Source organism: Pelophylax lessonae (assembly GCF_965119305.1).
Source record: "Pelophylax lessonae genome assembly, chromosome: 2".
Lineage (NCBI taxonomy): Eukaryota > Metazoa > Chordata > Amphibia > Anura > Ranidae > Pelophylax > Pelophylax lessonae.
Window position 1 is genome coordinate 13,113,600 of NC_138769.1, and position 26,812 is coordinate 13,140,411.

Sequence of the window (26,812 nt, forward strand, 5' to 3'; positions counted from 1 at the left end):
CCTGGCAGGAATATCTGGCAGTAAGTTGAGACCTGGCGGGAATATGCGGCAGTAAGTTGTGACCTAGCGTGAATATGCGGCAGTAAGTTGAGACCTGGCAGGAATATGAGGCAGTAAGTTGTGACCTAGCGTGAATATGCGGCAGTAAGTTGAGACCTGGCGGGAATATGCAGCAGTAAGTTGAGACCTGGCAGGAATATCTGGCAGTAAGTGGTGACCTATCGGGAATATGCGGCAGTAAGTTGAGACCTGGCGGGAATATGCGGCAGTAAGTTGAGACCTGGCGGGAATATGTGGCAGTAAGTTGAGACCTGGCAGGAATATCTGGCAGTAAGTTGAGACCTATCGGGAATATGCGGCAGTTAGTTGAGACCTGGCGGGGATATGCAGCAGTAAGTTGAGACCTAGCGTGAATATGCGGCAGTAAGTTGAGACCTGGCAGGAATATGAGGCAGTAAGTTGTGACCTAGCGTGAATATGTGGCAGTAAGTTGAGACCTGGCGGCAATATGCGGCAGTTTTATATATGGAAAACAGGCGCATTCCATCTGTAAATCGGTTGCAGACCTGCGTTAATTTCCATTTCACTCTGGTGCAGGTGGCGCAGGTAGACACGAAACAGCTCTATCTTCTCTGTTAATGTGATGCACGCCACTTCTTAACCACTTGAGGACCGCCCCAAGCATATATACTGCGGCAGGGCGGCACTCCTGCGCGAACTGACGTACCTGTACGTCGGCTTGTGCTTTGGGTGCGCACCTGCTTCTTGTGACCCACTCCCGCTGTGATTGGACACATCGGGAGCCAATCAGCGGGTCCGGCGGAAGCTATGTCCACTGGGACCCTCCAATCGTTTGCAGGATAGGCAGAACGGCGGTATGCCTATGTAAACAAGGCATCCTGCCGTTCTGTCACAGAGGACGATGGTGATCTTGTGTTTCTGCTAAGCAGAAACATGGATCTCTGTCTTCCTCCAGTCAGTCCATCCCCCACACAGTTAGAAAGCACTCCCTAGGAGCCCACTTAACCCTTTGAGTGCCCCTGATGTTAACCCCTTCCCTGCCAGTGTCATTTATACAGTGACCGTCAATTTTTTTTTAGCACTTATCACTGTATTGGTGTCACTGGTCCCCAAAAAGTGTCACTTAGTGTCAGATTTGTCCGCCGCAATGTTGCAGTCCCGTTAAAAAAAATCGCTGATTGCCGCCATTACTAGTAAAAATAAATGAATAAAACTTCCATAAATCTATCCCACAGTTTGTAGACGCGATAACTTTTGCGCAGACCAATCAATATACACTTATTGGAATGATTTTTTTTTTAACCAGAAATATGTAGCAGAATACAATGTCGCAGTCCCGTTAAAAATCGCTGATTGCCGCCATTACTAGTAAAAAAATAAATAAATAAAAATTCCATAAATCTATCCCACAGTTTGTAGACGCGATAACTTTTGCGCAAACCAATCAATATACATTTATTGGGATTTTTTTATCAGAAATATGTAGCAGAATACAAATTGGTCAAAATTGATGAATAAATTTGATTTTTTTACATTTTTTTATTGGGAATGTTTTATAGCAAAAAGTAAAAAAATATATATATTTTTTTTTTTTCAAAATTGTCGCTCTTTTTTTGTTTATAGCACAAAAATTAAAACCGCACAGGTGATCAAATACCACCAAACGAAAGCTCTATTAGTGGGGAAAAAAAAGGACATACATTTTATTTGGGTACAGCTTCGCACGACCGCGCAATTGTCAGTTAAATTAACGCAGCGCCGCATCTCAAAAAAAGGCCCTGGTGATTAAGGGGGTTAAACTTTCCGGGGCTGAAGTGGGTAAAGTTTGCTGCACCAGAAGCGGTTAATAACTTTAGCATGTGATAAAAGCAAACAAAGAAAGAACAGGGGACCAAATTCAGGGTTTAAATTTGAAAGTGTAATTCTCATTCTTAGGCCTTTGACATCTGCTGGTCAATACCTAGTACTGCAGCTGGGTCTCTGCTGTGCACACCTGCCTAATCAGCAATGCTTAACTAGACTGCTAGACATTCAGTCTGTGCCTGTTTATCAGATTAGAGTGTCTGCTCATGTCCAGGATTCAGGTCTGTATGGAAAATATAAACACCATCCACAGCCAGGAATGGATTTTACTAAGCCCGATACAACATAGTGGAAACTGGCTCTATGCTGCCTTTCAGTATGCATGACCTAACCCCCCCCCCCCCCCTCAGGTGTCATCAATACGCAACGTATATGACAGTGTCTGGCAGGCTCACACAGAGAATTTTCCAAGTAGGGACAAGTTCGCTCAGATGGTGGCCATGTGTGAAGAGAGGGATTATGGGACACAGATGTGCACAGTTGCAGGCACAGATTTCATAATTGTGGTGTTGGGGACGCTATAATTAGCTCAGGAATGTCTAAGGATCTCTATCATTCTGTACAGACACGACAAGACGATCTTTATATGTGTCCCGAGGGGCCGGGCTGAGGGGTAGGTAGAAGAGGTGGCAGCCTTTGGCCCTTTAGACGGGGAATGGGTTGGGGGGGCACTTAAGTCTTTTAAAATTTGGTGCCAGCACTGTGTGCCCCTCTCTTAATCTGACCACTGAACAGGTATACAGTGCATCCAGAAAGTATTCACAGCGCTTCACTTTTTCCACATTTTGTTATGTTACACCCTTATTCCAAAATGGATTAAATTAATTATTTTCCTCAAAATTCTACAAATAATCCCCCATAATGACAACGTGAAAGAAGTTTGTTTGAAATCTTTGCAAATTTATTAAAAAAAAAAAGGAAAAAATCCCATGTACACAAGTATCACAGCCTTTGCCATGACACTCAAAAATTAGCTCAGGTGCAACCTGTTTCCACCGATCATCCTTGAGATGTTTCTACAACTTGATTGGAGTCCACCTGTGGTAAATTCAGTTGATTGGACATGATTTGGGAAAGGCACACACCTGTCTATATAAGGTCCCACAGTTACCAGTGCATGTCAGAGCACAAACCAAGCCATGAAGTCCAAGGAATTGTCTGTAGACCTCCGAGACAGGATTGTATGGAGGCACAGATCTGGGGGAGGGTACAGAAAAATCTCTGCTGCATTGAAGGTCCCAATGAGCACAGTGGCCTCCATCATCCGCAAACGGAAGAAGTTTGGAACCACCAGGACTCTTTTTAGAGTGGGCTGCCCAACCAAACTGAGCGATCGGGGAGAAGGGCCTTAGTCAGGGAGGTAATCAAGAACCCGATGGTCACTCTGACCTCTCTAGAGAGAGGAGAACCTTCCAGAAGAACAACCATCTCTGCAGAACTCCACCAATCAGGCCTGTATGGTAGAGAGGCCAGGCGGAAGCCACTCCTCAGTAAAAGGCACATGACAGCCCGCCTGGAGTTTGCCAAAAGACACCTGAAGAACTCTCAGACCATGAGAAACAAAATTCTCTGCTCTGATGAAACAAAGATTGAACTCTTTGGCCTGAATGGCAAGCGTCATGTCTGTAGGAAACCAGGCACCGCTCATCATCTAGTGAAAAAACTATCAGCGCAAGACTAAGTGAAATTCAAATGTGTATAAATGTGCTAGAATAAATCAATATATAAATCCGGCTGCATACACAAATTGTGTCCACACCTCACAACAAAAACATAAAAATCAAAAAACGTGCTGCGCCAGAAGTGCACAAAAATAATAAGTGATTAATGAATCAACAAGTGTTATCAACAAAATATAGTGTCCATCATATGTGCTCTGATGAAACATAAATGTTCATATAAAGTGCTCCAAAGTAATGATTAGTATATCCAGGTGATGACAGGACAGCCTCAATCCCTTGTGAATCAAGCAGGAACCACCAGTGTGTGAACTCCCTCCACCAGTAAGATTGGCCTCTCACCTTGATACCAGACCCAAACGGGCCAGCATGAGCATATCAGGGGATAAACAGACTATCACAGGTAACCTCTCCAGCCTTCACCTCCGGGGGTCGCCAGGACATAAAATAAAGATAAAGCAAAGATCTAGTGCTCTCTGAATGTAAATAATGAGCTTTTATTGAGCATAAAGGGGTAACTCACATTTGTTGGGCACTCAGCCGTGCCTGCTGTTATGGCATTCAGTGTTAGAGAGTAGCACCCGAGCTCTAACACTGAATGCCATAACAGCAGGCACGGCTGAGTGCCCAACAAATGTGAGTTACCCCTTTATGCTCAATAAAAGCTCATTATTTACATTCAGAGAGCACTAGATCTTTGCTTTATCTTTATTTTATGTCCTGGCGACCCCCGGAGGTGAAGGCTGGAGAGGTTACCTGTGATAGTCTGTTTATCCCCTGATATGCTCATGCTGGCCCGTTTGGGTCTGGTATCAAGGTGAGAGGCCAATCTTACTGGTGGAGGGAGTTCACACACTGGTGGTTCCTGCTTGATTCACAAGGGATTGAGGCTGTCCTGTCATCACCTGGATATACTAATCATTACTTTGGAGCACTTTATATGAACATTTATGTTTCATCAGAGCACATATGATGGACACTATATTTTGTTGATAACACTTGTTGATTCATTAATCACTTATTATTTTTGTGCACTTCTGGCGCAGCACGTTTTTTGATTTTTACCGCTCATCATCTGGCCAATACATCCCTACAGTGAAGCATGGTGGAGGGAGCATCATGCTGTAGGGATGTTAGTCAGCGGCAGGAACTGGGAGACTTGTCAGGATTGAAAGAAAGATGAATGCAGCAATGCACAGAGACATCCTTGATGAAAACCTGCTCCAGAGCGCTCTGGACCTCAGACTGGGGTGAAGGTTCTTATTCCAACAGGACAACGACCCTAAGCACACAGCCAAGATAACAAAGGAGTGGCTACAGGACAACTCTGTGAATGTCTCTGAGTGGCCCAGCCAGAGCTCAGACTTGAACCCGATTGAACATCTCTGCAGAGATCTGAAAATGGCTGTGCACCGACACTCCCCATCGAACCTGATGCAGCTTGAGAGGTCCTGCAAAGAAGAATGGGATAAACTGCCCAAAAATAGGTGTGTGAAGCTTGTAGCATCATACTCAAAAAGACTTGAGGCTGTAATTGTTGCCAAAGGAGCTTCACCAAAGTATTGAGCAACGGGTGTGAATACTTATGTACATGAGATTTTTTTTTTTTTTTTATAAATTTGCAAAGATTTCAAAGAAACTTCTTTCACGTTGTCATTATGGGGGATTGTTTGTAGAATTTTGGGGAAAATAATGAATTGAATCCATTTTGGAATAAGGCTGTAAGATAACAAAATATTGAAAAAGTGAAGCGCTGTGAATACCTTCCGGATGCACTGTATGTACTGTACCTTACCACTATTAACACCAGCTCCCAGCTGATGATCACTGTCATGAAAGTAGTGATCACTGGTCAAAGCAGTCAGAGAAATCCATCCCTTCTGCTTGTTATTGTTAATACAGCACAGAGAGGCAGATTTGGTAAGTAATAAAATAAAATTAAAAAAATGAGAAACTGCATCATGTATTCTTTATGAATGCAGCCAATGTTGGTATTTCTCTGAAAATGCGGATTGCCTGGCAGTGTCTGACTTTGGTAAATCTCAAAGATCTGGAACAAGGATGTTGCAAAAAAAAAGAAAATGTTTCCAGGTCACGGGATCAGAAAATATTGATTTCACCAGATTAGCATAAAAAAACAGCATTTGCACAAGGTAGCTGGTATTGGCAGTTTGAATATTTATTTCATGAAAGGTTTAAATTAAAGCCTTTGGACCAGAGAACACAATACTCCCGGTCATGAAAGAGTTTCTAACAGCAGGATGGAAATAGCAGCCCCAAACCTATTTATTCAACAAACATCTGGTTTATGTTTTTGATTGTTTGCTCAGCAACTTTGCTCTTCTTTCGTCCCTTTTCCAGCACTGACTCAGCAGCTCAGCTCCCCCTCCTCTCCCTCTCCGAGTACTGACTCAGCAGCCCAGCTCACCCTGCTCTCCTTTCCAGCATTGATTCAGAAGCTCAGCTCCCCCTTCCAGCATTAACTCAGCAGCCCAGCTCACCCTGTTCCCCCTGCCAGCATTGCCTAAGCAGCTCACCCTGTTTCCTCTCTCATCAGTGATGCAGCAGCTCATCTCCCCCTTCTCCATTTATTAGCAGTGACTCAGCAGCTCAGCTCCCCCTGCTCCCCCTCAAAGCACTGACTTGGCAGCTCAGCTCCCCCTGCTCCCCCTTCAAGCACTGACTCAGCAGCTCAACTCCCCCTCCAAACACTGACTCGGCAGCTCAGCTCAACCTGCTCCCCCTCCAAGCATTGACTCAGCAGCCCAGCTCACCCTGCCAAGCTCTTCCTTCATCCCTCTTCCAACACTGACCCAGCAGCTCAGCTCCCCCCTCCAAGCACTGACTCAGCACCTCAGCTCCCCCCTCCAAGCACTGACTCAGCAGCCCAGCTCACCCTTCACCCCCTCCCAGCATTGACTCAAAACCTCAGCTCACCCTGCTCCCCCTCCCAGCATTGACTCAGCAGCCCAGCTCATCCTATTCCCCCTGCCAGCACTGACTCAGCAGCTCACCCTATTCCCCCTTTTACCAGTGATGCATAAGCTCATCTACCCCTTCTCCGTTTATTAGCAGTCACTCAGCAGCTCAGCTCCCCCCTCTAAGCACTGACTCAGCAGCTCAGCTCCCCCTCCAAACACTGACTTAGCAGCTCAACTCACCCTGCTCCCCCTCTCAGCATTGAATCAGCAGCCTAGCTCACCCTACCCAGCTCTTCCTTCATCCCTCTTCCAACACTGACCCAGCAGTTCAACTGCCCCTGCTCCTGCCCCCCCCCCTCCAAGCACTGACTCAACAACCCAGTTTACCCTGGCTTCCCTCCCAGCATTGACTCAGAAGCTCACTCTGTTCCCCGTATCAACAGTGACGGTGAGCTCATCTCCCCCTTCTCCCTTTATTAGCAGTGACTTAGCAGCTCAGCTCCCCCTCCAAGCACTGACTCACCCTGTTTCCCCTGCCAGCATTGACTCAGCAGCTCACTCTGTTCCCCGTCTCACCAGTGATGCAGCAGCTCGTCTCCCCCTTCTCCATTAATTGGCAGTGACTAAGCAGCTCAGCTCCCCCTGCTTCCCCCTCCCCCAGGCACTGACTTAGCAGCTCAGCTCCCCCTGCTCCCTCCTCCAAGCACTGACTCAGAAGCTCAGCTCCCCCTGCTCACCCCTCCAAGCACTGATTCAGAAGCTCAGCTCCCCCTCCAATCACTGACTTGGCAGCTCAGATCACTTGGCTCCCTCTCCCAGCACTGGCCCAGCAGCTCAGCTCATCCTGCTTCCACCCCCAGCAGTAACTCAGCAGCTAAGCTGACCCTGCTCCCCTTCCCAGCAGTAACTTAGCAGCTCAGCTCAGCTCCCCCTGCCAGCTTTGACAATTTTTTATACTAAGTAATGTGTCAGTGTAATCCTTTCCGTTATTGATTGCCTCCCACATAGATCACAGTACTTCCCCTGACAATGCCTTCATAGACTTTTCCCTCTAGAAGGACGCAATCATCCTAGTTCAAGCATTATCCAGGGTCACCATCTTTTTCCTGGACTGAAATGCCAGCTTAATCATGTAGATTCTCATCCCTGTGCAGTTCTTTTTGAGTTTACATATATTTGACACAGATCATTCCCTGCTACAGCCTCTTGCTACAAAGTTACACCATACACACTGATCATTCAAAGAGAAAAAAATCCAGCACCACAATGTCTCAAAAATAAAACATATATGATTTTATTAGATCCTATCATTAAACGCCAGTTCACACTACCGCGACGCTACTTTAGGTGGCGACCTCCGATGTCGCGGTGCGAGCAGCGCGCCGCGACCTCGGAGCGGCCGCCACGGACTTCATAACATTGAAGTCTATGGCGGTCGCCTCCTGGTCGCCCCAAAGAAGCTCCGGACCCTTTTTCTAGGTCGGAGCGACTTGTGTCGCTCCTATTAGAACGGGTCCGTAGCTTCCCTATGGGAGGCCACCTGTGGCGACCTGTGAGGCGACCAGGTCGCCTCACAGGTCGCCCTAGTGTGAACCGGCACTAAAAGGAATCAATACCTATAACTATTGCAGCGTTTCAGCCTCTTACATAGGCCTTAGTCATAATAAAGTTTATGACTAAGACCATCTTGGTGCCAGATTTTTTTCTCTTTGATTGGATGTTTTAATGCCTGAGTACTGGGGCTATCCGAGCACGAGTCTCTATCTCATCCTGTTTATCTTTAAGGGCTATTTTTGGGTAGCAGCACGGTTTTTGGAGATGTACAGATTGAATATTGGGGGAGAGGAGACTGAGGAAATGCTTCCTCCTGCCTGCATGAACCGGATATTTTATGTGCCCGTGTCATTTTGTACTTTCTGGTCTACTGTTCTACATAATAACCTTTTATTTTGTATACCTGAGAAAACTCCAATAAAGAGTATCACTCAAATAGGCTCTATTAATTACAGTAAATATGAGACTCCGTGACTGTTACCTGAGTTCATCCCAATCCTGTACGCTCCGCTGTGGTTTGGCCATCGGCGGGGGTGAGGGTGGTGATGGAGACACGGCGTTCTCATAGAGACTGGTGATATCTCCTGGAAACAAGAATGAATTTTCTTTCATATAAGTATACAAGCTTTAGAATAAACACTCACTAACCCCTATAGCTTCAGACACCATGCAGTAATTAATCATCAAATAGGAGAGCAGAAGCACAAAAGTTACTCAGCTTGGGTCTCTTAGCAGATGAACTTCCCCCGCTCTCACCTCCCAACACTGACTCAGCAGTTCAAGTTTTACCCCTCATAGCATTGGCTCAGCTCAGCAGCTCAGCTCCTCCTGCTTCCAGTAGTGACCCAATAGCTCAGCTCTCCTTTATACCCCTTCCAAGCAGTGATTTATCAGCTCAGCTTCCCCTGTTTCTCTCATGCCTCATTCAAGTAGTGACTCAGCAGCTCAGCTCATCCTGCTCCTCTTGTCCCAGCACTGACTGTGATGCACATCTTCTTCTGCTCCTCCTCTCAGCAGTGACCCAATATTTCAGCTCTTCCTGCTACCCCTTCAAGCAGTGACTCAGCAGCTCAGCTTCCCCTGCTCCTCCCACTCCAGTAGTGACTCAGCAGCTCAGCTCACTCTGCACCTTGTCCCAGCATGGACTCTGATGCACAGTTTCTTCTGCTCCCCCTCCCAGCAGTGACCCATTAGCTCAGCTCCCCCTTCTACCCCTTCCAAGCAGTGATTTAGCAGCTCAGCTTCCCCTGCTCCTCCCAGGCCTTATTCAAGTAGTGACACAGCAGCTCAGCTCCCTGTCCCAGCACTGACTCTTATGCACAGCTCCTTTTTCTCCCCCTCTCAGCAGTGACCCAATAATTCAGCTCCTCCTGCTACCCCTTCCAAGCAGTGACTCGGCAGCTCAGCTTCCCTTGCTCCTCCCTTTCCAGTAATGACTCAGCAGCTCACCTCACCCTGCACCCTGTCCCAGCATTGACTCCAATGCACAGTTCCTTCTGCTCCCCCTCCCAGCAGTGACCCAATAGCTCAGCTCCCCCAACTACCCCTTCCAAGCAGTGATTTAGCAGCTCAGCTTCCTCTGTTCCTCCCAGGCCCCTTGTAAGTAGTGACACAGCAGCTCAGCTCCCTGCCCCAGCACTGACTCTGATGCACAGCTCCTTCTTCTCCCCCTCTCAACAGTGACCCAATAGTTCAGCTCCTTCTGCTGCAACTTCCAAGCAGTGACTCAGCAGCTCAGCTTCCCCTGCTCCTCCCACTCCAGCATTGACTCCAATGCACAGCTCCTTCTATTCTCTCTCCCAGCAGTGATCCAAAAGCTCTGCTCCCTCTGTTACCCCTTTCAAGTTGTGACTCGGCAGCTCAGTTTCCCCTGCTCCTCCCACTCCTCATTCCAATAGGGACTTAGCAGCTCAGCTCACCCTGCTCCCTGTCCCAGCATTGACTCTGATGCACAGCTCCCTCTGCTCCTCCTCTCAGCAGTGACCCAATAGTTCAGCTCCTCCTGCTACCCTTTCGAAGCAGTGACTCAGCAGCCCAGTTACCCCTGTACCTTCTCCCAGCATTGACTTCCCCTGCTCCTCCTCTTCCAGTACTGATTTAGCAGCTCAGAGTGACACAGCACCGCAGCTAATCCTGCTTCCCATCCAAGCAATAACATGGCAGCCTTGCAACCTTTAATCTGTAATATAAAGTTAGACTAAGAGCACTAGGAAAGGGGCGCTGAACTGCTGAGTGAAAGACCCAGCACCATTCAGAACAAGACAAATGGAGCCAAACTCTCAAGGCAAGGGAAAGCTCAAGGTTTTCTCGATCCTTTCTGAGTCTCCTCAGGGGTCCAGGTTAACCTCAGAGCCCCCCAGAGTCACAACTTTAACTAGAGTTCTCCTCTAACACCAAAGCATTAAAATCATTATACAGCAATACCAAGAGCAATCAAATATTCTTACCATGAATGAGCTCCAGGCTGGGAGCCGGTGGGGGTTCCTGGGGCTCGGGCAGTGACTGTCAGATGATAAGGAATAACATTAAAAATCATCTAGAGAAGATTAGTCACATTTCAATCCCTTGGAAGACCCCTCTATCTGACCTATCTCCTCCATCAGATCCTCCCATACCCTTCTATATGACCCAGCTCCTCCATCAGATCCTCCCATACCCTTCTATATGACCCATCTCCTCCATCAGATCCTCCCATACCCCTCTATATGACCCATCTCCTCCATCAGATCCTCCCATACCCTTCTATATGACCCATCTCCTCCATCAGATCCTCCCATACCCCTCTATATGACCCATCTCCTCCATCAGATCCTCCCATACCCCTCTATATGACCCAACTCCTCCATCAGATCCTCCCATACCCCTCTATATGACCCAACTCCTCCATCAGATCCTCCCATACCCCTCTATATGACCCATCTCCACCATCAGATCCTCCCATACCCTTCTATATGACCTATCTCCTCCATCAGATCCTCCCATACCCTTCTATAAGACCCATCTCCTCCATCAGATCCTCCCATACCCCTCTATATGACCCATCTCCTCCATCAGATCCTCCCATACCCCTCTATATGGCCCATCTCCACCATCAGATCCTCCCATACCCTTCTATATGACCTATCTCCTCCATCAGATCCTCCCATACCCCTCTATATGACCCAACTCCTCCATCAGATCCTCCCATACCCCTCTATAAGACCCATCTCCTCCATCAGATCCTCCCATACCCCTCTATATGACCCAACTCCTCCATCAGATCCTCCCATACCCCTCTATATGACCCATCTCCTCCATCAGATCCTCCCATACCCCTCTATATGACCCATCTCCTCCATCAGATCCTCCCATACCCCTCTATATGACCCATCTCCTCCATCAGATCCTCCCATACCCTTCCATATGACCCATCTCCTCCATCAGATCCTCCCATACCCCTCTATATGACTCAACTCCTCCATCAGATCCTCCCATACCCCTCTATAAGACCCATCTCCTCCATCAGATCCTCCCATACCCTTCTATAAGACCCATCTCCTCCATCAGATCCTCCCATACCCCTCTATATGACCCATCTCCTCCATCAGATCCTCCCATACCCTTCTATATGACCCATCTCCACCATCAGATCCTCCCATACCCCTCTATATGACCCATCTCCTCCATCAAATCCTCCCATACCCCTCTATATGACCCATCTCCTCCATCAGATCCTCCCATACCCCTCTATATGACCCATCTCCTCCATCAGATCCTCCCATACTCCTCTATATGACCCATCTCCTCCATCAAATCCTCCCATACCCCTCTATATGACCCATCTCCTCCATCAGTTCCTCCCATACCCCTCTATATGACCCATCTCCTCCATCAGATCCTCCCATACCCCTCTATATGACCCATCTCCTCCATAAAATCCTCCCATACCCCTCTATATGACCCATCTCCTCCATCAGATCCTCCCATACCCCTCTATATGACCTATCTCCTCCATCAGATCCTCCCATACCCCTCTATATGACCCATCTCCTCCATCAGATCCTCCCATACCCTTCTATATGACCTATCTCCTCCATCAGATCCTCCCATACCCCTCTATGACCTGTCTCCTACATCAGATCCTTCCATACAAGTCTCTGACCCACCAACCAACAGGTACAACTCTTTACCAATCAGCAAGACCTACAAGAATCGCAGATCAGAGGGGTGACGGCTCGACCACAGGACACATCTATGTTTTGGAATTTTATAAGTCTGGAACCAAACCTACAGCTGTATTTAATGTGATGGCACATGTTATCCAGTATCTAGAGCAGCCAGGTTTAAAGGGACAGGCCCATATATCAATATTTCTAAAATGTAATAACTTTTTCTTTATTTTGTATCCCCCTTCTGGCCAAACTTCAACATTTGTACATATTCAAAAGTAAAACTCGATTATTTTTCCTAAATCTCTGAACACCTTTGTGTTATCTTTGATACAAACAGTCATTAGAAAAGTTCCTAACTCATGAACAATCAATGTTACAGAACTTTTCAGAATTACAGGAATCATGACTGTTTCAGTCCATATATGTTTCGTCTGAGATAGGACCTGTACTCCTTCATGCAATTAGGTCATCATATATTGCCACTGCCACCTCTTCTTTCATATGCCCATTGTTCACCACCAATGAGTGGCACTCCGTACCCAGCCTAGGACCACCACAAGATAACAGTAACCACTTCTCACTACCTCTTTCTCAGTTTGCTTCTCCTGCACCACTACTACTTTCACATGCTCTTTCTTCACCCCAGTGCCAATCACCTTCCATCTCTCGTCAAATCCCAGACTGGTACCAGGACCAACACAAGGTAACTGTGAACTCTTCTCATTGACTCTTTCTCAGCTTGCCTTTCCTGTACCACCCCTACTTTCATACACCTCATCTTTACCCCACTCCCCAATCCATAACCCATTCCAGCCTGGTACAAGGACACACACAAGGTGACTCTTTCTCAGCTACCCTCATCTTCACCCAACTCCACATCCCTTAACCCACCCCAGCCCAGTACAAGGACAAACACAAGGTAACTATGACCTCCTCTTACTACCTGTTTCTCAGTTTGCCTCTTCTGCACCACTGCAAACTTCATATAGCCCTTCTCCACCCTTTGCCCACCCCCCTCACCCAATGGTACCAGGACCGGCACAAGGTAACTGATCTCTTCAAATTGACTCTTTCTTAGCTTCCGTCATCTTCACTCAACTCCTCACTCTTTAACCCATCACAGCCCGGTACAAGGACAGACACAAGATACCTATGACCTCCTCTTACTACAAGTTTCTCAGCTTGCCTCTCCTGCACCACTGCCAACTTCACATATCCTTTCTCTACCCCATGCCTATTCCCCCACCCTTTACCCAATGCCTGCCTGGTACCAGGACTAGCACAAAGTAACTGTGACCCCCTCTTACCATCATCTTCTCAGTTTTTCTCTTCTCCAGCACTTTCTTGTTCTCTACCTCAATGGCCATCACCTCTTTCCACCCTCACCCAATCCCAGCCTGGTATCAACGCCAACACAAAGTAATAGTTACCCATTCCCCACTACCTCTTATCACCTCTTTCTTTATATATCCCTTCTTCACCCCCATGCCCACTGCCCGTCTCCATACATCACCCAGTCCCAGCCTGGTACCAGAACCAGCACAAGGTAACTGTGACCTCCTCCTTCTCCCTTCTTCTCAGTTTGCTTCTCCTGCACCATCCTTACCTTCATACACCCCTTCTCTACCCAAGTGCCCATCATGTCTCTCCACCCCTTACCAAGACCAACATGAGTAGATCAGCCGCTTTGCCCTTCTCCTCTTCTGTCCTGGGCTCTTTGATATTTAGTTCTTGTAAGTCTTCTTCTTTCTTCAGAACTTTATCGATGTACCGCTGAGGACCAAAGAGAACAAAACATTGCCTATATTGTGTAAGTGTTGTCCTGTCCTCTGAGTGGGACTGGCAAAGGCATGTATGGTGGACAGTTCCCACCCAGCTTCTAACATGGCTTCATAGGAGCCTTCAATGTCTCCAATGTCTGTCCACTTGTAGTCTCCACTGAAGGCCCATGTAACAGTGTGGCAATGCAAGAATGCAACTGGGAGACAGGGGCACAGCATTCTGTAAGACAATAACATCCAGGGATGACATTAGTTACCTTCAGTGAGAGCTCCAGCTTTTCCCGAACCTCCATGTTGATGGGTTCATACTGGCGGAGCTGACGGATCCTCAGGACATCGGGACACTTAAGTATTGGAGGCCGGATTCTTGTCACCTCTCTGTCACCAACACGGAGGCCTTTCCATACGCCAATTCCTAGCGGAGGTCCGGGAGTCTTCCGCTGAGAACAAACAGCAGTCAATTAGTGGGGTCCATGGACAGCAATGACTCCTGAATAATAATTCTCTTCTGTTCAGCTACTCATACCTCAGAGGAGGGAAAGGTATCCCACTTTCTGGAGAGGAGGTTTGGAGGTACAATGTTGTTTAATTCTTTCTTCATAATCCACGGGGAGCTCTGTGAGAATGGCTGCAGGACTGTGATGGTCTGGACACCTGAGAACCATAAAAGGTGTCGTAACATGACCCAGACAATGGGATGGTGCTGAATGTACAGAATGTCTCCTATACTCCCATATATTAAATGACTGAGTACATATTACCTCATACTAGGTAATGTTTCTGACACTTATTAAGAAGTGACTTGGAGAAGCTATAAAACATCTTCAACATTAAAAAATAAGTCCAGAATGTGACCAACTATTAGCTATACCATGACCTGGATAAATGAGAACCTTGATAGAAATAATACCCCAGAGATATCCCAACACATTCTGCATGTTAGCTGTCACCAACCTCTCCAAACTGTCAGCTATGGGAAGATCTTAACAACGGCCATACTTGTAATCAATCTGACTGCTTAACCTTCCCAAATAATATGCATATTAGAGGTGGTATTTGGTCCAGCCCTGCCTACTTGGCACCTCCAGGGTGGGCTCTCGCAGGACAGCCGTTGCCAGGTCACAATTATCAAGATGAAATTTGATAAACTTATGGGCTGAGTAGACAGATGACTATACAAACACTTTTCCCCCCAGTACTCTATATATCAGATGTGGTATTTGGTATAGCCACACCTGCCGGGCACCTCCTGGGTTGGCTTTTGCAGGACAGCCATTGCCAGGTCACAATTATCAAGATGATATTTGATATAGTTATGGGCAGAGTAGACAGATGACTCTACAAACACATCCCCCCCCCCCCCACCCACAGTACTCTATATATTAGAGGCAGTATGTGGTATAGCCCCATCCACTTGGCACCTCCTGGGTGGGCTTGCGAAGGGCAGTCAATGCCAGATCACAACTACTATCAAGATTATATTTGATACATTTATGGGCAGAGTAGTCAAATGACTATACAAACACCTTTTCCCCTAGTACTCTATATATCAAAGGTGGTATTTGGTAAAACACCACCCACCTGGCACCTCTTGGGTATGCTCTTGCAGCCATTGCCAGGTCACAATTATTAATATGGTATTTGATACATTCATGGGCAGAGTAGACAGATGACTATACAAACACCTCCCCCCCCAGGTACTCTATATATCAGTGGTGGTATTTGGTATAGCCCCACCCACCTAGCACCTCCTGGGTGGGCTCTGGCAGGACAGCCATTGCCAGGTCACAGTTATCAACATGATATTTGATAAATTTATGGGCAGAGTAGACAGATGAGTATACAAACACCTCCCCCCCAGTACTCTATATATCAGTGGTGGTATTTGGTATAGCCCCACCCACCTAGCACCTCCTGTGTGAGCTATGGCAGGACAGCCATTGCCAGATCACAATTATCAAGATGATATTTGATAAATTTATGGGCAGAGTAGACAGATGCCTATACAAACGCCTTTCCAACCAAGTACTCTAGATAACAGACATAGTATTTGGTAAATCCCCACCCACCAAATAACTCCTGGGCTGGTTCTTGCAGAACAGCCATTGCCAGGTCAAAGTTGATCAAGATGATATTTTATAAATGTATGGGCAGAGTAGACAGATAACTATACAAACACCTTTCTCCCCATGTACTCTAGATACCAGACATAGTATTTGGTGTAGCCTCACCCACCTGGCACCTCCTGGGCGGGCTCTCGCAGGACAGCGGTTGCTGGGTCACAGTAACAGGAGGCCAGATAATCCTCCACTTCCCGATTCCGCAGAAGTTCACTTCCAGAGCCATCTGCGTTGATAATGAAGAACCTGCAAGGAGAGGTAATGTGCGAGAACATCAGTTGACTGGTAGGGTCAGAATAAACGTATGTTGTTACAGTGGATGGAAGTGCAGAACGTTTCACCATACCTGGGTGCGTGTAAGTCGTACATCTCCGGTTGAAGCTGCGGTAAAGTAGCTGGTAGGCTATCAATTTTCTCTGACTCCTCCTCCTCTCCGACTTCCCCTCCAGCAATAACCACTGATGTACTGCCATCCACCATCACCTGCAGTAATGATTCATTTCATGAAATGATCTGCCCCTTTCCTATGACACACTTACATGAGTACGCTGACCTCCAAATGTGTTGGCTGTTTTTTAGTACAATACAAATAAGTTTGTTGGATTATTTTATCTTTTGATCTGGCGCTACTCCCTTTTATACATGTTGTTTTCTGGTAACCTGCTGGGGTACCTACTGCTGGGGTAACCTGAGCCAGTAAGCTCGGACAGATCATCCACCCGGATCAGACTTGTGGCATTCCTGGTCGCAGGATTGCGAACAGCCTTGCGCTTGTCCCGGACACAGTCCAGTACATTCAAGGCCGCCGTGTGCACGCGGCCCTGGTCAGTCTTGACCAGGAAAAGGCCTTTGACCGTGTCTCCTACTAGTTTATGTGCAGAGTTCTGCGCAGGTTTGGTCTTGGGGAAATGCTTTGTTCGTATGTCAATGTAATGTACCATGATATTTGTAGTACGGTGTTGGTGAATGGCTGGAAAACTGACCCTTTCCCTGTGCTCTCTGGAGTCAGACAAGGCTGCCCTCTCTCACCTCTGCTTTTTGTTTGCTGTATAGAGCTCTTTGTCAAATGCATCAGACGGAACCCAGAGATCAGGGGGATCACCGCACCAGGACCGGACAGAAGGGTTGTCAAGTGCTCACTCTACATGGACGACGTAACGGTGTTCTGTGCTGATCAGCGCTCCATCAACTCGCTCGTCCAGACCTGTGAGGATTTCGGCAAAGCTTCAGGGGCAAAGGTCAACTGCGGGAAGTCAGAAGTCATGCTCTTTGGAAAGTGGTTCCTGCCTTCTTCTGCACCCATCCCTTTCAGCGTCAAGGCGGACTTCATCAAAATTCTTGGAGTTTGGTTTGGAGCTGAGGGCGCAGCCCTGAAGTCTTGGGAGGAGAGACTGTCCAAGATGAGACAGAAATTTGGACTATGGAGCCTCAGAGAACTCGCCATCAAAGGGAAAACACTGGTACTCCGCAGCGAAATTCTCCCTGTGTTGCAGTACCTCGCCCAGGCCTGCCCCCCCCCCCCCCGGGTCAACACCTGCAAGGCCATCACCAAGGCGGTGTTTCACTTCATCTGGGGCTCCAAAATGGACAGAGTGAAGTGGTCAGTCATGTTCAAGGAACGGTAAGAGCGTACCCGAAATCGCAACGTTACTGAGGGTGCCTGCAACTGCATCCGTAGGACTTTGGTCGACAGAACTTTGGACTCTGGCGGTAACTCCATGTCCCATTTTTATCTCCTGCCTCTTTGGAGCTCGATTGGATGGGACAAATGGGACAGTTCCATCCCCTACAACTGGGACACTCCTTGGTACTACTTGGACACTTTCAAGTTCATCAAGGAGCAGGGGCTGCATGGAGTTAAGCCCGACTTGTGGAAGCCAAAAACTATCTACAAGTTGATCAGAGCCATGGACATTGCGGAGACTGTTCTAGGCCTACCTTCAACCACTTGCAAAGTGGTCTGGAGGAATGTTTCTTCAAAGGGACTCACCAACAGGCATAAAGATCTGGCATGGATGGCAATCCAAGGGGGGTTGCCACTGAGGACATTTATGCATGCCAGAAACTTGTGCAGATACAGACAGAGTTTCAGGAGGTTTGTGAGCAGCATTTATACATGAATCATAGCTAAACTTTGGTAAACCACGGCATTGACAAATGTTTACTAGTGGTCAATCAGGAAACTCGCCTAAGAGCTGGTGCTCCTTCAGCATCCAATCAACAAGTTGGGGGTGTGGTCTTGACCAAGCTGGGCTGCTGCTACTAAAGTGGAGGTCAGGGACCTGGCTGTGCTGTGTACCAGTAAAGGCTGAAGGCTAAAATGTGTCAATTTTTAGGAATTTATTCATTTTTATGGTTTGAATGACTAAATAAAAATATACATTTTTAATGCCAAGACGTCCTGGTGTCGAATTTGTACTCTCTTAATTGGATTTTGAACATTCAGTACTACGAGAGTCTGGGCACAGATGTCTCAATCTCATCCTGCTTATCCTTATGTGGTTTTGGGGCTGTAGCACTTCCTTTGTTGATCTATGCCTAGAGCGGTGTTTCTTAACCAGAGTGCCGTGGCACCCTGGGGTGCCACAAGCTTGGGAGCCAGTTTTCCCTGGATTAGTGTCATTAGTTGCCATATATAATTCGATTTAAAGGTTTCTCTGGGGTTCTTCTATAAACAATTATGTTTTGAATCATCTCCAACAAATGAAATTGCCCCGGAAAATGTCAGGAGTGCATAGGGTCTACAAAGACGGATGTCGCATGTAGCACTACTCCCATGGGAGCTGCTGGTTGCGGATACCCCTGGGTTACCCATAGCAACAACTTGCCAATTTAGCATTTTCAAAGTGCTTGGCTCAGTCAGAAAACAGTCTAAAGGTTTTGTTTTTTGTTGTTTTTATTTGAGAACTTGGATAGGAGAAGGGATGAGTGGGATACTCCAACTGAATAAACTATGCACAATTGCTGGGACTGCTGAATATAATTGAGAGTGGCAAGGCTGCTGCTTCACCTTGACAATGCAGTGAAGAAGTATTAAATGAACTATACTGTACTGTAGACACTCTTCAGGGCCCTGCTTGGTACCCCCTTTGTCCCTATTCTTCAGGGTTCTATACACTGAACCCCCTTTACTTTAACACTCTGTGTGAGCTAGCTCCTTGTTCCTCGGGCTTCACTGGAGTGGTCCCCCTTCCTGGGCAGACCCCTTGGCAAGTCCCTTAGTAGTCACGGACACTGTTTTTCCCGAGAGACTCTGCCAGCAGCTCCACCGTCAGCTCGACTGGATCCTCTGCAGCTCAGCTCCACACCTGGTTCATTAGGCCGACTGCCTAAGACCACCTTCCTCATACACAGCAGGAGGAGAGACAGCCGTCAGCCTCCTCCTGGGACTCTGCTTCCCTCCAAAGATGCCCTGTCACATGTTCCCCGGCTTTTATGGGCAATCCCAGGATACATTGCAAGAATTAGTATCAGTATTAACGCGGTTCTCCCCTTTATACATTGCAAGAATGCCCTTCCACTGGGACTTCCACAAAAGCCAATGTGCCACTGGCTGGGTTTCCTCCACTGTTCAACAAGCTCCCTCATTGGATACAGTGGGGACATTTCCTCAGACCCAGTGAATCACACCTGGAAACATGTAACAGGCAACCTAATAGATCAGGCTCCCTTGATAAGCAGAAGGAGCAATAGATGCTTTTGCCTAGCCCTTACCTAGGAGGGTGCTACACGCATTATACAGAACATGCGTCATTTCACAGCAATCATGCAGCAGAAAACGATAGAGTCAGCCAGCATTACCTGGAATAGGTTCCCCTCCGGGTCCATCACCTCGCAGATAACGTTGTGTGTGTGAGACAGGATGTAACTGGCTGGGGGGAGAGCCTCAGCTTTGGGGGGAGCCTGCAGAGAGGGACCCGTCCGCGGGGAGTAGAGGACACGTCCTTCATGGTTTATAGACAGACAGCCGGAGTTCGGTGGAAACACCTGATCAACATGGATAGAAAAGGTAAATATTTCATCATGACATCACAACTTTCGATTTGTAGATACTAGAGGAATCTTTAGTGACAATCAGCACACACACTGGGTGTATCAGAATTGGGGGATTTTGCTGTTTTTTATTAAAAGAAATTAAGTGTCCCTGTGACATTGAGCCAGTTGATTCTCACCTGATATTCTGCCTGAGGCTTTGCCAGGATCTCAGTGCCATCCCCAGATACAGCGTAGCAGGTGTGTTCTTCACAGTTCAGAATGATGGTGACGAATTCCGGCTTCTCCACCCGAATGAACTTCACTCTTTTTGTGATGCTCTGTGGTACCTCCCCTGGGGGACAAGACACAGTAGGTGAAGAGCTGGACCCAAGAAATCATAAAACAGCTGCATGGGCATCCGCAAGGGGAGGCAGGGGGGGGGGGGGGCAAGAGAGGGAAATCTATGGGGACCCTGCTCTAAAGGGGGATCTATGGGGGACCCTGGCCTGCTCTAAAGAGGGAGGGGGACACTGGCCTGCTCTAAAGAGGGATATATGGGGACCCTGCTCTAAAGGGAATCTAGCCTGCTCCAAAGGGGATCATATTGGCTGTAATATATATATATATATATATATATATATATATTCTTTGCAGGGAGGGCCTGGAGTACCTGGTGGTGCAGGAAAACCTGATAGCATGGGGAATATAGGTGAAAAGGTAAGACTAATGAGGGATCTATGGGGATCCTGACCTCCTCTAAAGGGGATCTATGGGGACCCTGCTCTAAAGGGGATCTGTGGGGGACCCTGGCCTGGCCTGCACTAAAGGGGGATCTATGGGGGAAAAAAGGGGTGGGTAGAGCATGGGTGACCTTAAAATGAGCCCCCCCCTCCTGAAAAAAGTTCTGCGGACGCCCATGGAAAGCTCTATGGTGAGGAGGAGCAGGACACAAGTCAATGAATGAGGAGGGGAGAAGAGAGCTAATAACCAGCTTGTGTAAAAAGTACATCAACATTGATTATCAGTCCAGTCCCAACAGTGCCCATCAGTGCTGCCAATCAGTGCCCACCAGTGCTGCCAATCAGTGCTGCCAATCAGTGCCTCCTCATCAGTGCTGCCTACCAGTGCCCATCAGTGCCACCGATCAGCGCCTATCAGTGCCACCCCATCAGTGCCCACTGTTGCTGCCTCATCAGTGCCCACCAGTGCTGCTTCATCAGTGCCTACTCATCGGTGTTGCCTACCAGTGCCCATCAGTGCCACTGATCAGCGCCTATCAGTGCCACCCCATCAGTGCCCACCAGTGCTGCCTCATCAGTGCCTTCGATCAGCGCCTATCAGTGCCGCCAGAAGAGCCATACACATAGAAGACAGCCAGGAGCACTGTGTCACCAGGAAGAAGTCTGTGATAAAAGGATTCACCTTACACATATAGAATAATTCATTAAGCTGCAAGAGTGACCCTGACCTGGACAGAAATCATCTGAAATGCTGAAGAGCAGGTAACTTTTGAAGCCTCGGGTACTGGGTTTAGGCTTCAAGTAGACCAGTTTGGATAGAGTAAGGGAGGGTTATAACCCCTGTCAGGATTTGTTTGCCATTCGTGTCCCATTGGGGAGATTTCCCGTCACTTTCTGTCCCATAGCCAAAACAGGAAGTGAGAGGAAATCCCTCAAAACTGAAGGTCACCAGAACTAGTGTCCCCATTGGCTAGATTTCTCCTTTATTCCTATTCTGGTGTCAGCCCAAAATGTGGGTTTTTCTTTTACTTTCACTCTCAGTTATAAACATAAACAGGACAAATAGGGTGCATCCCCCCTAATGGTTGGGGGGGGGGGCACAGACAGCAATACTGACAGGTGATCTCATCCCTCTCCCAACTGCCCAATGCCCAAAGCGAAAAATAAAAAAAGTTTTGCCTTTAGTTCTACTTCAGCTTATCCCTGTGTCCCCATGAAGCTGTACACGGGGCTTTGACTTTTTTCTAGGTCAGAGTTAAGCACCACCCCTCTAGGAACCAAGCTCCGTCCTTGTAATTTAAACGTCGAATGTCAGAGCCTTAACTACCTACTGACTGGTAAATACCATTAGGCGGTGCTAAATTCCAGGAGGGGGTGGAATTTAATCTTTAATCATGTGCAGTCTGGGCCTAAGATCAGAGGGGGCTTCATATGGGGACACCACATGGTCATCAGCACTATTAAAAATATAAAAAAAATTTTTTTATTCATTATTCTAAATTTATTTTATTTTTGGCCTCTATACGTCGGTGTCTGAGGTAAGCTAAATGCACCAACCACAATGTAGGGGGAGTAAACCCACACAAGCAGGAGGAGAACAGGCAAACTCCATGCAGACACTGAGAACTCCACAAGGTCTAACCACTAACGTGCTGTCCCAAATGCTGGCGATAAAGCTCGGCACAGTAACACACAATGGACACATGGGGAGGGGCAGTGACGGTTCTTACCGTCATGGTGCTGCCTCTACCAGTTTGGCCGCTGCTCAAGGTAAATACTCGTGCTGGGTGCGATGACTGGGGGATGTGTTGTCGGAATAACAATGTTCTCTATGCCAAGTCTGTGATAGATTTCCCTTCTCTGGTGACTTCCAATTTTATGATGAATGGTCATGTCAGTGTGTAATATTTATCATAAAGTCATAATATATTACAGAATGGAATATTCCTCTGAAGGACGGGGCAGACTGTGGGGGGCATGTGGGGGGGCATGTGGGGAAAAATAATCACCGATAAGGTTTAATCAGAGATGCCCCCTGCAGAGACTCCCCCCCACCCCCTATAATACCACCCCCTATAATACAAAAATATAATCCACCAGTACAGGTACTACATCTTACAGTCTCAGGGGTTGGCAGTGGGTTTTTTGTTTGTTATTGGGAAGCTACAATTATATAAAACTAGGACCCCCTTGGAAAAAAAAAAGTCATGCTGGTGAAATGTTATGCATCACCCTCCTAGGTAGGTGGTATTGAGGACATGGCTCGGTTTGGCGGGGGGTGAGTGAAGCACCCTCCCCCCACCCCCTATAATACCACCCCCTATAATACCACAACATAATCCACCAGTACAGGTACTACATCTTACAGTCTCGGGGGTTGGCAGTGGGTTTTTTTGTTTGTTATTGGGAAGCTACAATGTATAAAACTAGGACCCCTTGGTGAAATTTTATGTATCACCCTCCTAGGTAGGTGCTAGTGAGGACATGGCTCAGTTTGGCGGGGGGTGAGTGTAGCACCCTCCTAGGTAGGTGCCAGTGAGGACATGGCTCGTTTTGGCGGGGGGTGAGTGTAGCACCCTCCTAGGTAGGTGCCAGTGAGGACATGGCTCGGTTTGGCGGGGGGTGAGTGTAGCACCCTCCTAGGTAGGTGCTAGTGAAAGAGTATCATTTTGAGTTCTGTTTGCTTACCAGAGGAGCTGCAGGTAAATCTTTATTGTTCTCTGCTTACCAGAGAGCAGGATCTGTTAGTGAGGTCTGCTCAGTGTGCTCAGGATGCAACTCATTCAGTCTGGAGAGTGATTCACACTGGTCCAATAGGGAGGTAAATGGGACAGTGGTAGGAAACCTGACGAATGGGTGCACAGGCTTTTGATACAGTCCCGATGATTGGCAGAGGGAAAGTCGCCTCGGTGCATGCTGGGATACTGTATGAAAGCCAGGAGCACATGTGCTTGAGGTCTTTCGTCTGGATAGCGGAGTCCCGGAGGGAGGGGAGCGGCTGCCTCCTCCTCTGTAGAGGTGCCAATGCGGCCTCAGGGGGTTGTCCTGAGGGCCTAGAGAATAGTAGTGAGTAACTGAACCCAGAGGTCCAGAGGAGCTGACTGAGAGGACACTGGAGGATCTGTCTCTGCAGTACAGTGAGTACATAATCTAGTGTCAAGAGACCTGACCTGAGGGGGGCCACCCCTGCTCCTAGGATAGTCAGTGGATGGGTGTTGGTTGAAAGGGGATGCTAGTGAGAGTGTCCTGAAGATAAGTTAACGAGCTATATCTGAAGGTAACCGTGTGCTGGTATTTAGGGGAGCCCATCAAGTCATTATTCAGCAGGCCCTGCGGGGACAGTGCTACAGTTAGAATCGCCTCTCCGCCATGACTGTGTTCCCTAGGATGGAAATGATATAACTATTGCTTAGTTACTATGAATCCCGTGTGTTTACCACAGGGGCTTGATTGCTTTATCCCCTGCTTGTTGCACAGCATTTGTGACAGGACATCTAAGTCCAACGTTTAGTGCAAATATACTGCAACTTTACTGCTTGCCCCAGCACTTACCATAAAGCTACTGCCACTTGACTGCTTGACCCAGCACTTATCATATAGCTACTGCAGATTGACTGTTTGACCTAGTACTTATCATACAGCTACTGCCACTTGACTGCTTGATCCATCACTTATCATAAAGCTACTGCCACTTGCCTGCTTGATCCAGTACTTATCATAAAGCTGCTGCCACTTGGCTACTTGACCCAGCACTTATGAAGCTACTGCAGATTGACTGCTTGACCCAGCGCTTATCATAGAGCTACTGTCACTTCAATGCTGACCCAGTACTTATCATACAGCTACTGCCACTTGACTGCTCGACCCAGCACTTATCATAGAGCTACTGCAGATTGACTGTTTGACATAGTACTTATCATAGAGCTAATGCCACTTGACTGCTTGATCCATCACTTATCATAAAGCTACTGCCACTTGCCTGCTTGATCCAGTACTTATCATAAAGCTGCTGCCACTTGGCTACTTGACCCAACACTTATGAAGCTACTGCAGATTGAGTGCTTGACCCAGCACTTATCATAGAGCTACTGCCACTTGACTGCTTGACCTAGCACTTATCATAGAGCTACTGTCACTTCACTGCTGACCCAGCGCTTATCATAGAGCTACTGTCACTTCACTGCTGACCCAGTACTTATCATAAAGCTACTGCAGATTGAATGCTTGACCCAGCACTTATCATAAAGCTACTGTCACTTCACTGCTGACCCAGCGCTTATCATAGAGCTACTGTCACTTCACTGCTGACCCAGTACTTATCATAAAGCTACTGCAGATTGAATGCTTGACCCAGCACTTATCATAAAGTTGCTGCCACTTGACTGCTTGATCCAGTACTTATTATAAAGCTGCTGCCACTTGACTGCTTGACCCAGCACTTATCATAGAGCTACTGCCACTTGACTGCTTGACCTAGCACTTATCATAGAGCTACTGCAGATTGACTGCTTGACCCAGCACTTATCATAAAGTTGCTGCCACTTGACTGCTTGATCCAGTACTTATCATAAAGCTGCTGCCACTTGGCTACTTGACCCAGCACTTATCATAGAGCTACTGCAGATTGAGTGCTTGACCCAGCGCTTATCATAGAGCTACTCTTACTTCACTGCTGACCCAGTACTTATCATAAAGCTACTGCAGATTGACTGCTTAACCCAGCACTTATCATAAAGCTACTGCCACTTCACTGCTTGACCCAGCACTTATCATAGAGCTACTGCAGATTGACTGTTTGACCCAGCACTTATCATAAAGCTGCTGCCACTTGACTGCTTGACCCAGTGCTTACCATAGAGCTACTGTGACTTCACTGCTGACCCAGTACTTATCATAGAGCTACTGTCACTTCACTGCTGACCCAGCACTTATCATAAAGCTACTGCCACTTGACTGCTTGACCCAGCACTTATCATAAAGCTACTGCCACTTGAGTGCTTAACCCAGCACTGATCATACAGCTACTGCAAATTGAGTGCTTGACCCAGCACTTATCATAGAGCTACTGCCACTTGATTGCTTGATCCAGCATTTGCTATACAATTATTGTGGCTTGATTGCCTGATATGGCACCTACTATACAGCTACTCAAGCTTGACAGCTTGATCCAGATTCACTATATACTTACTGCAGCTTAATTACTTGATCCAGCATTTAATATACAGCTACTGCGACAAATGCTTTATGAACTGTTGCAGTGCATTGATTGCTGATGATTGGCCAAAGCATGCACCTGACCTGTATGCTTTGGCCAATCACAGCACAATGACCTGTCAGAGCCATGATTGGCCAAAGGCAGGGTACCTTTGGCCAATCATGGCTCAGGGGCGAAGTCCATGCCCCGCACTATATAAGGCTGCTGCTTACACGGTATAGTGTGTGACAATAGAGATTAGGCAGGCATTTAGTGGATAGTGAGTTCAGTCAGTTTAGTGCAGTCAATGTAGTGTACAGGCTTACCCCACTTTTGGAATGTATGGATATGTTGTAGTCCTGGGTCCCCTCTCAGTGCTCCCCAAATTTTGTGTCCCTGTCACCTATAGATTGGGAACAGTGCCATGCCAAGCTGACCAATATTTCCCATAGACACCAATGTTAAAGACAGGGAGCAGTGCCATGCCAAGCTGTTTAATATTTCCCTTAGATGCCAATGTTAAAGACAGCGAGCAGTGCCATGCCAAACTGACCAATATTTCCCATAGATGCCAATGTTAAAGACAGCGAGCAGTGCCATGCCAAACTGACCAATATTTCCCATAGATGCCAATGTTAAAGACAGGGAGCAGTGCCATACCAAACTGACAAATATTTCCCATAGATGCCAATGTTAAAGGCAGGGAGCAGTGCCATGTCAAGCTGACCATGGTGCCCCCAAAATCACCTTGTCCCCAAGTTGATGGGGACAAGGACCTCTTCCCGACAACCCTGGGCTGTGGATGTCAGGGTC

The 26,812-nt window shown here is 47.4% G+C and overlaps 1 protein-coding gene across 1 annotated transcript in view; it reads right to left on the bottom strand.

Annotated features, from left to right (window-relative positions):
- The window catches only part of SPAG17 (sperm associated antigen 17), a gene marked incomplete at its 3' end in the record, with an annotated part of 339,719 nt that overhangs the window by 38,946 nt on the left and 273,961 nt on the right, over positions 1-26,812 (bottom strand). The window contains exons 30-38 of the mRNA XM_082247915.1: positions 20,263-20,417; positions 19,892-20,077; positions 16,437-16,573; positions 16,206-16,336; positions 14,497-14,624; positions 14,228-14,410; positions 13,849-13,962; positions 10,486-10,540; positions 8,520-8,622 (exon numbers count right to left, since the gene is read on the bottom strand). Coding sequence (XP_082104041.1) covers positions 8,520-8,622; positions 10,486-10,540; positions 13,849-13,962; positions 14,228-14,410; positions 14,497-14,624; positions 16,206-16,336; positions 16,437-16,573; positions 19,892-20,077; positions 20,263-20,417 — 1,192 coding nt within the window. The remainder of the gene's footprint in view (positions 1-8,519; positions 8,623-10,485; positions 10,541-13,848; positions 13,963-14,227; positions 14,411-14,496; positions 14,625-16,205; positions 16,337-16,436; positions 16,574-19,891; positions 20,078-20,262; positions 20,418-26,812) is intronic.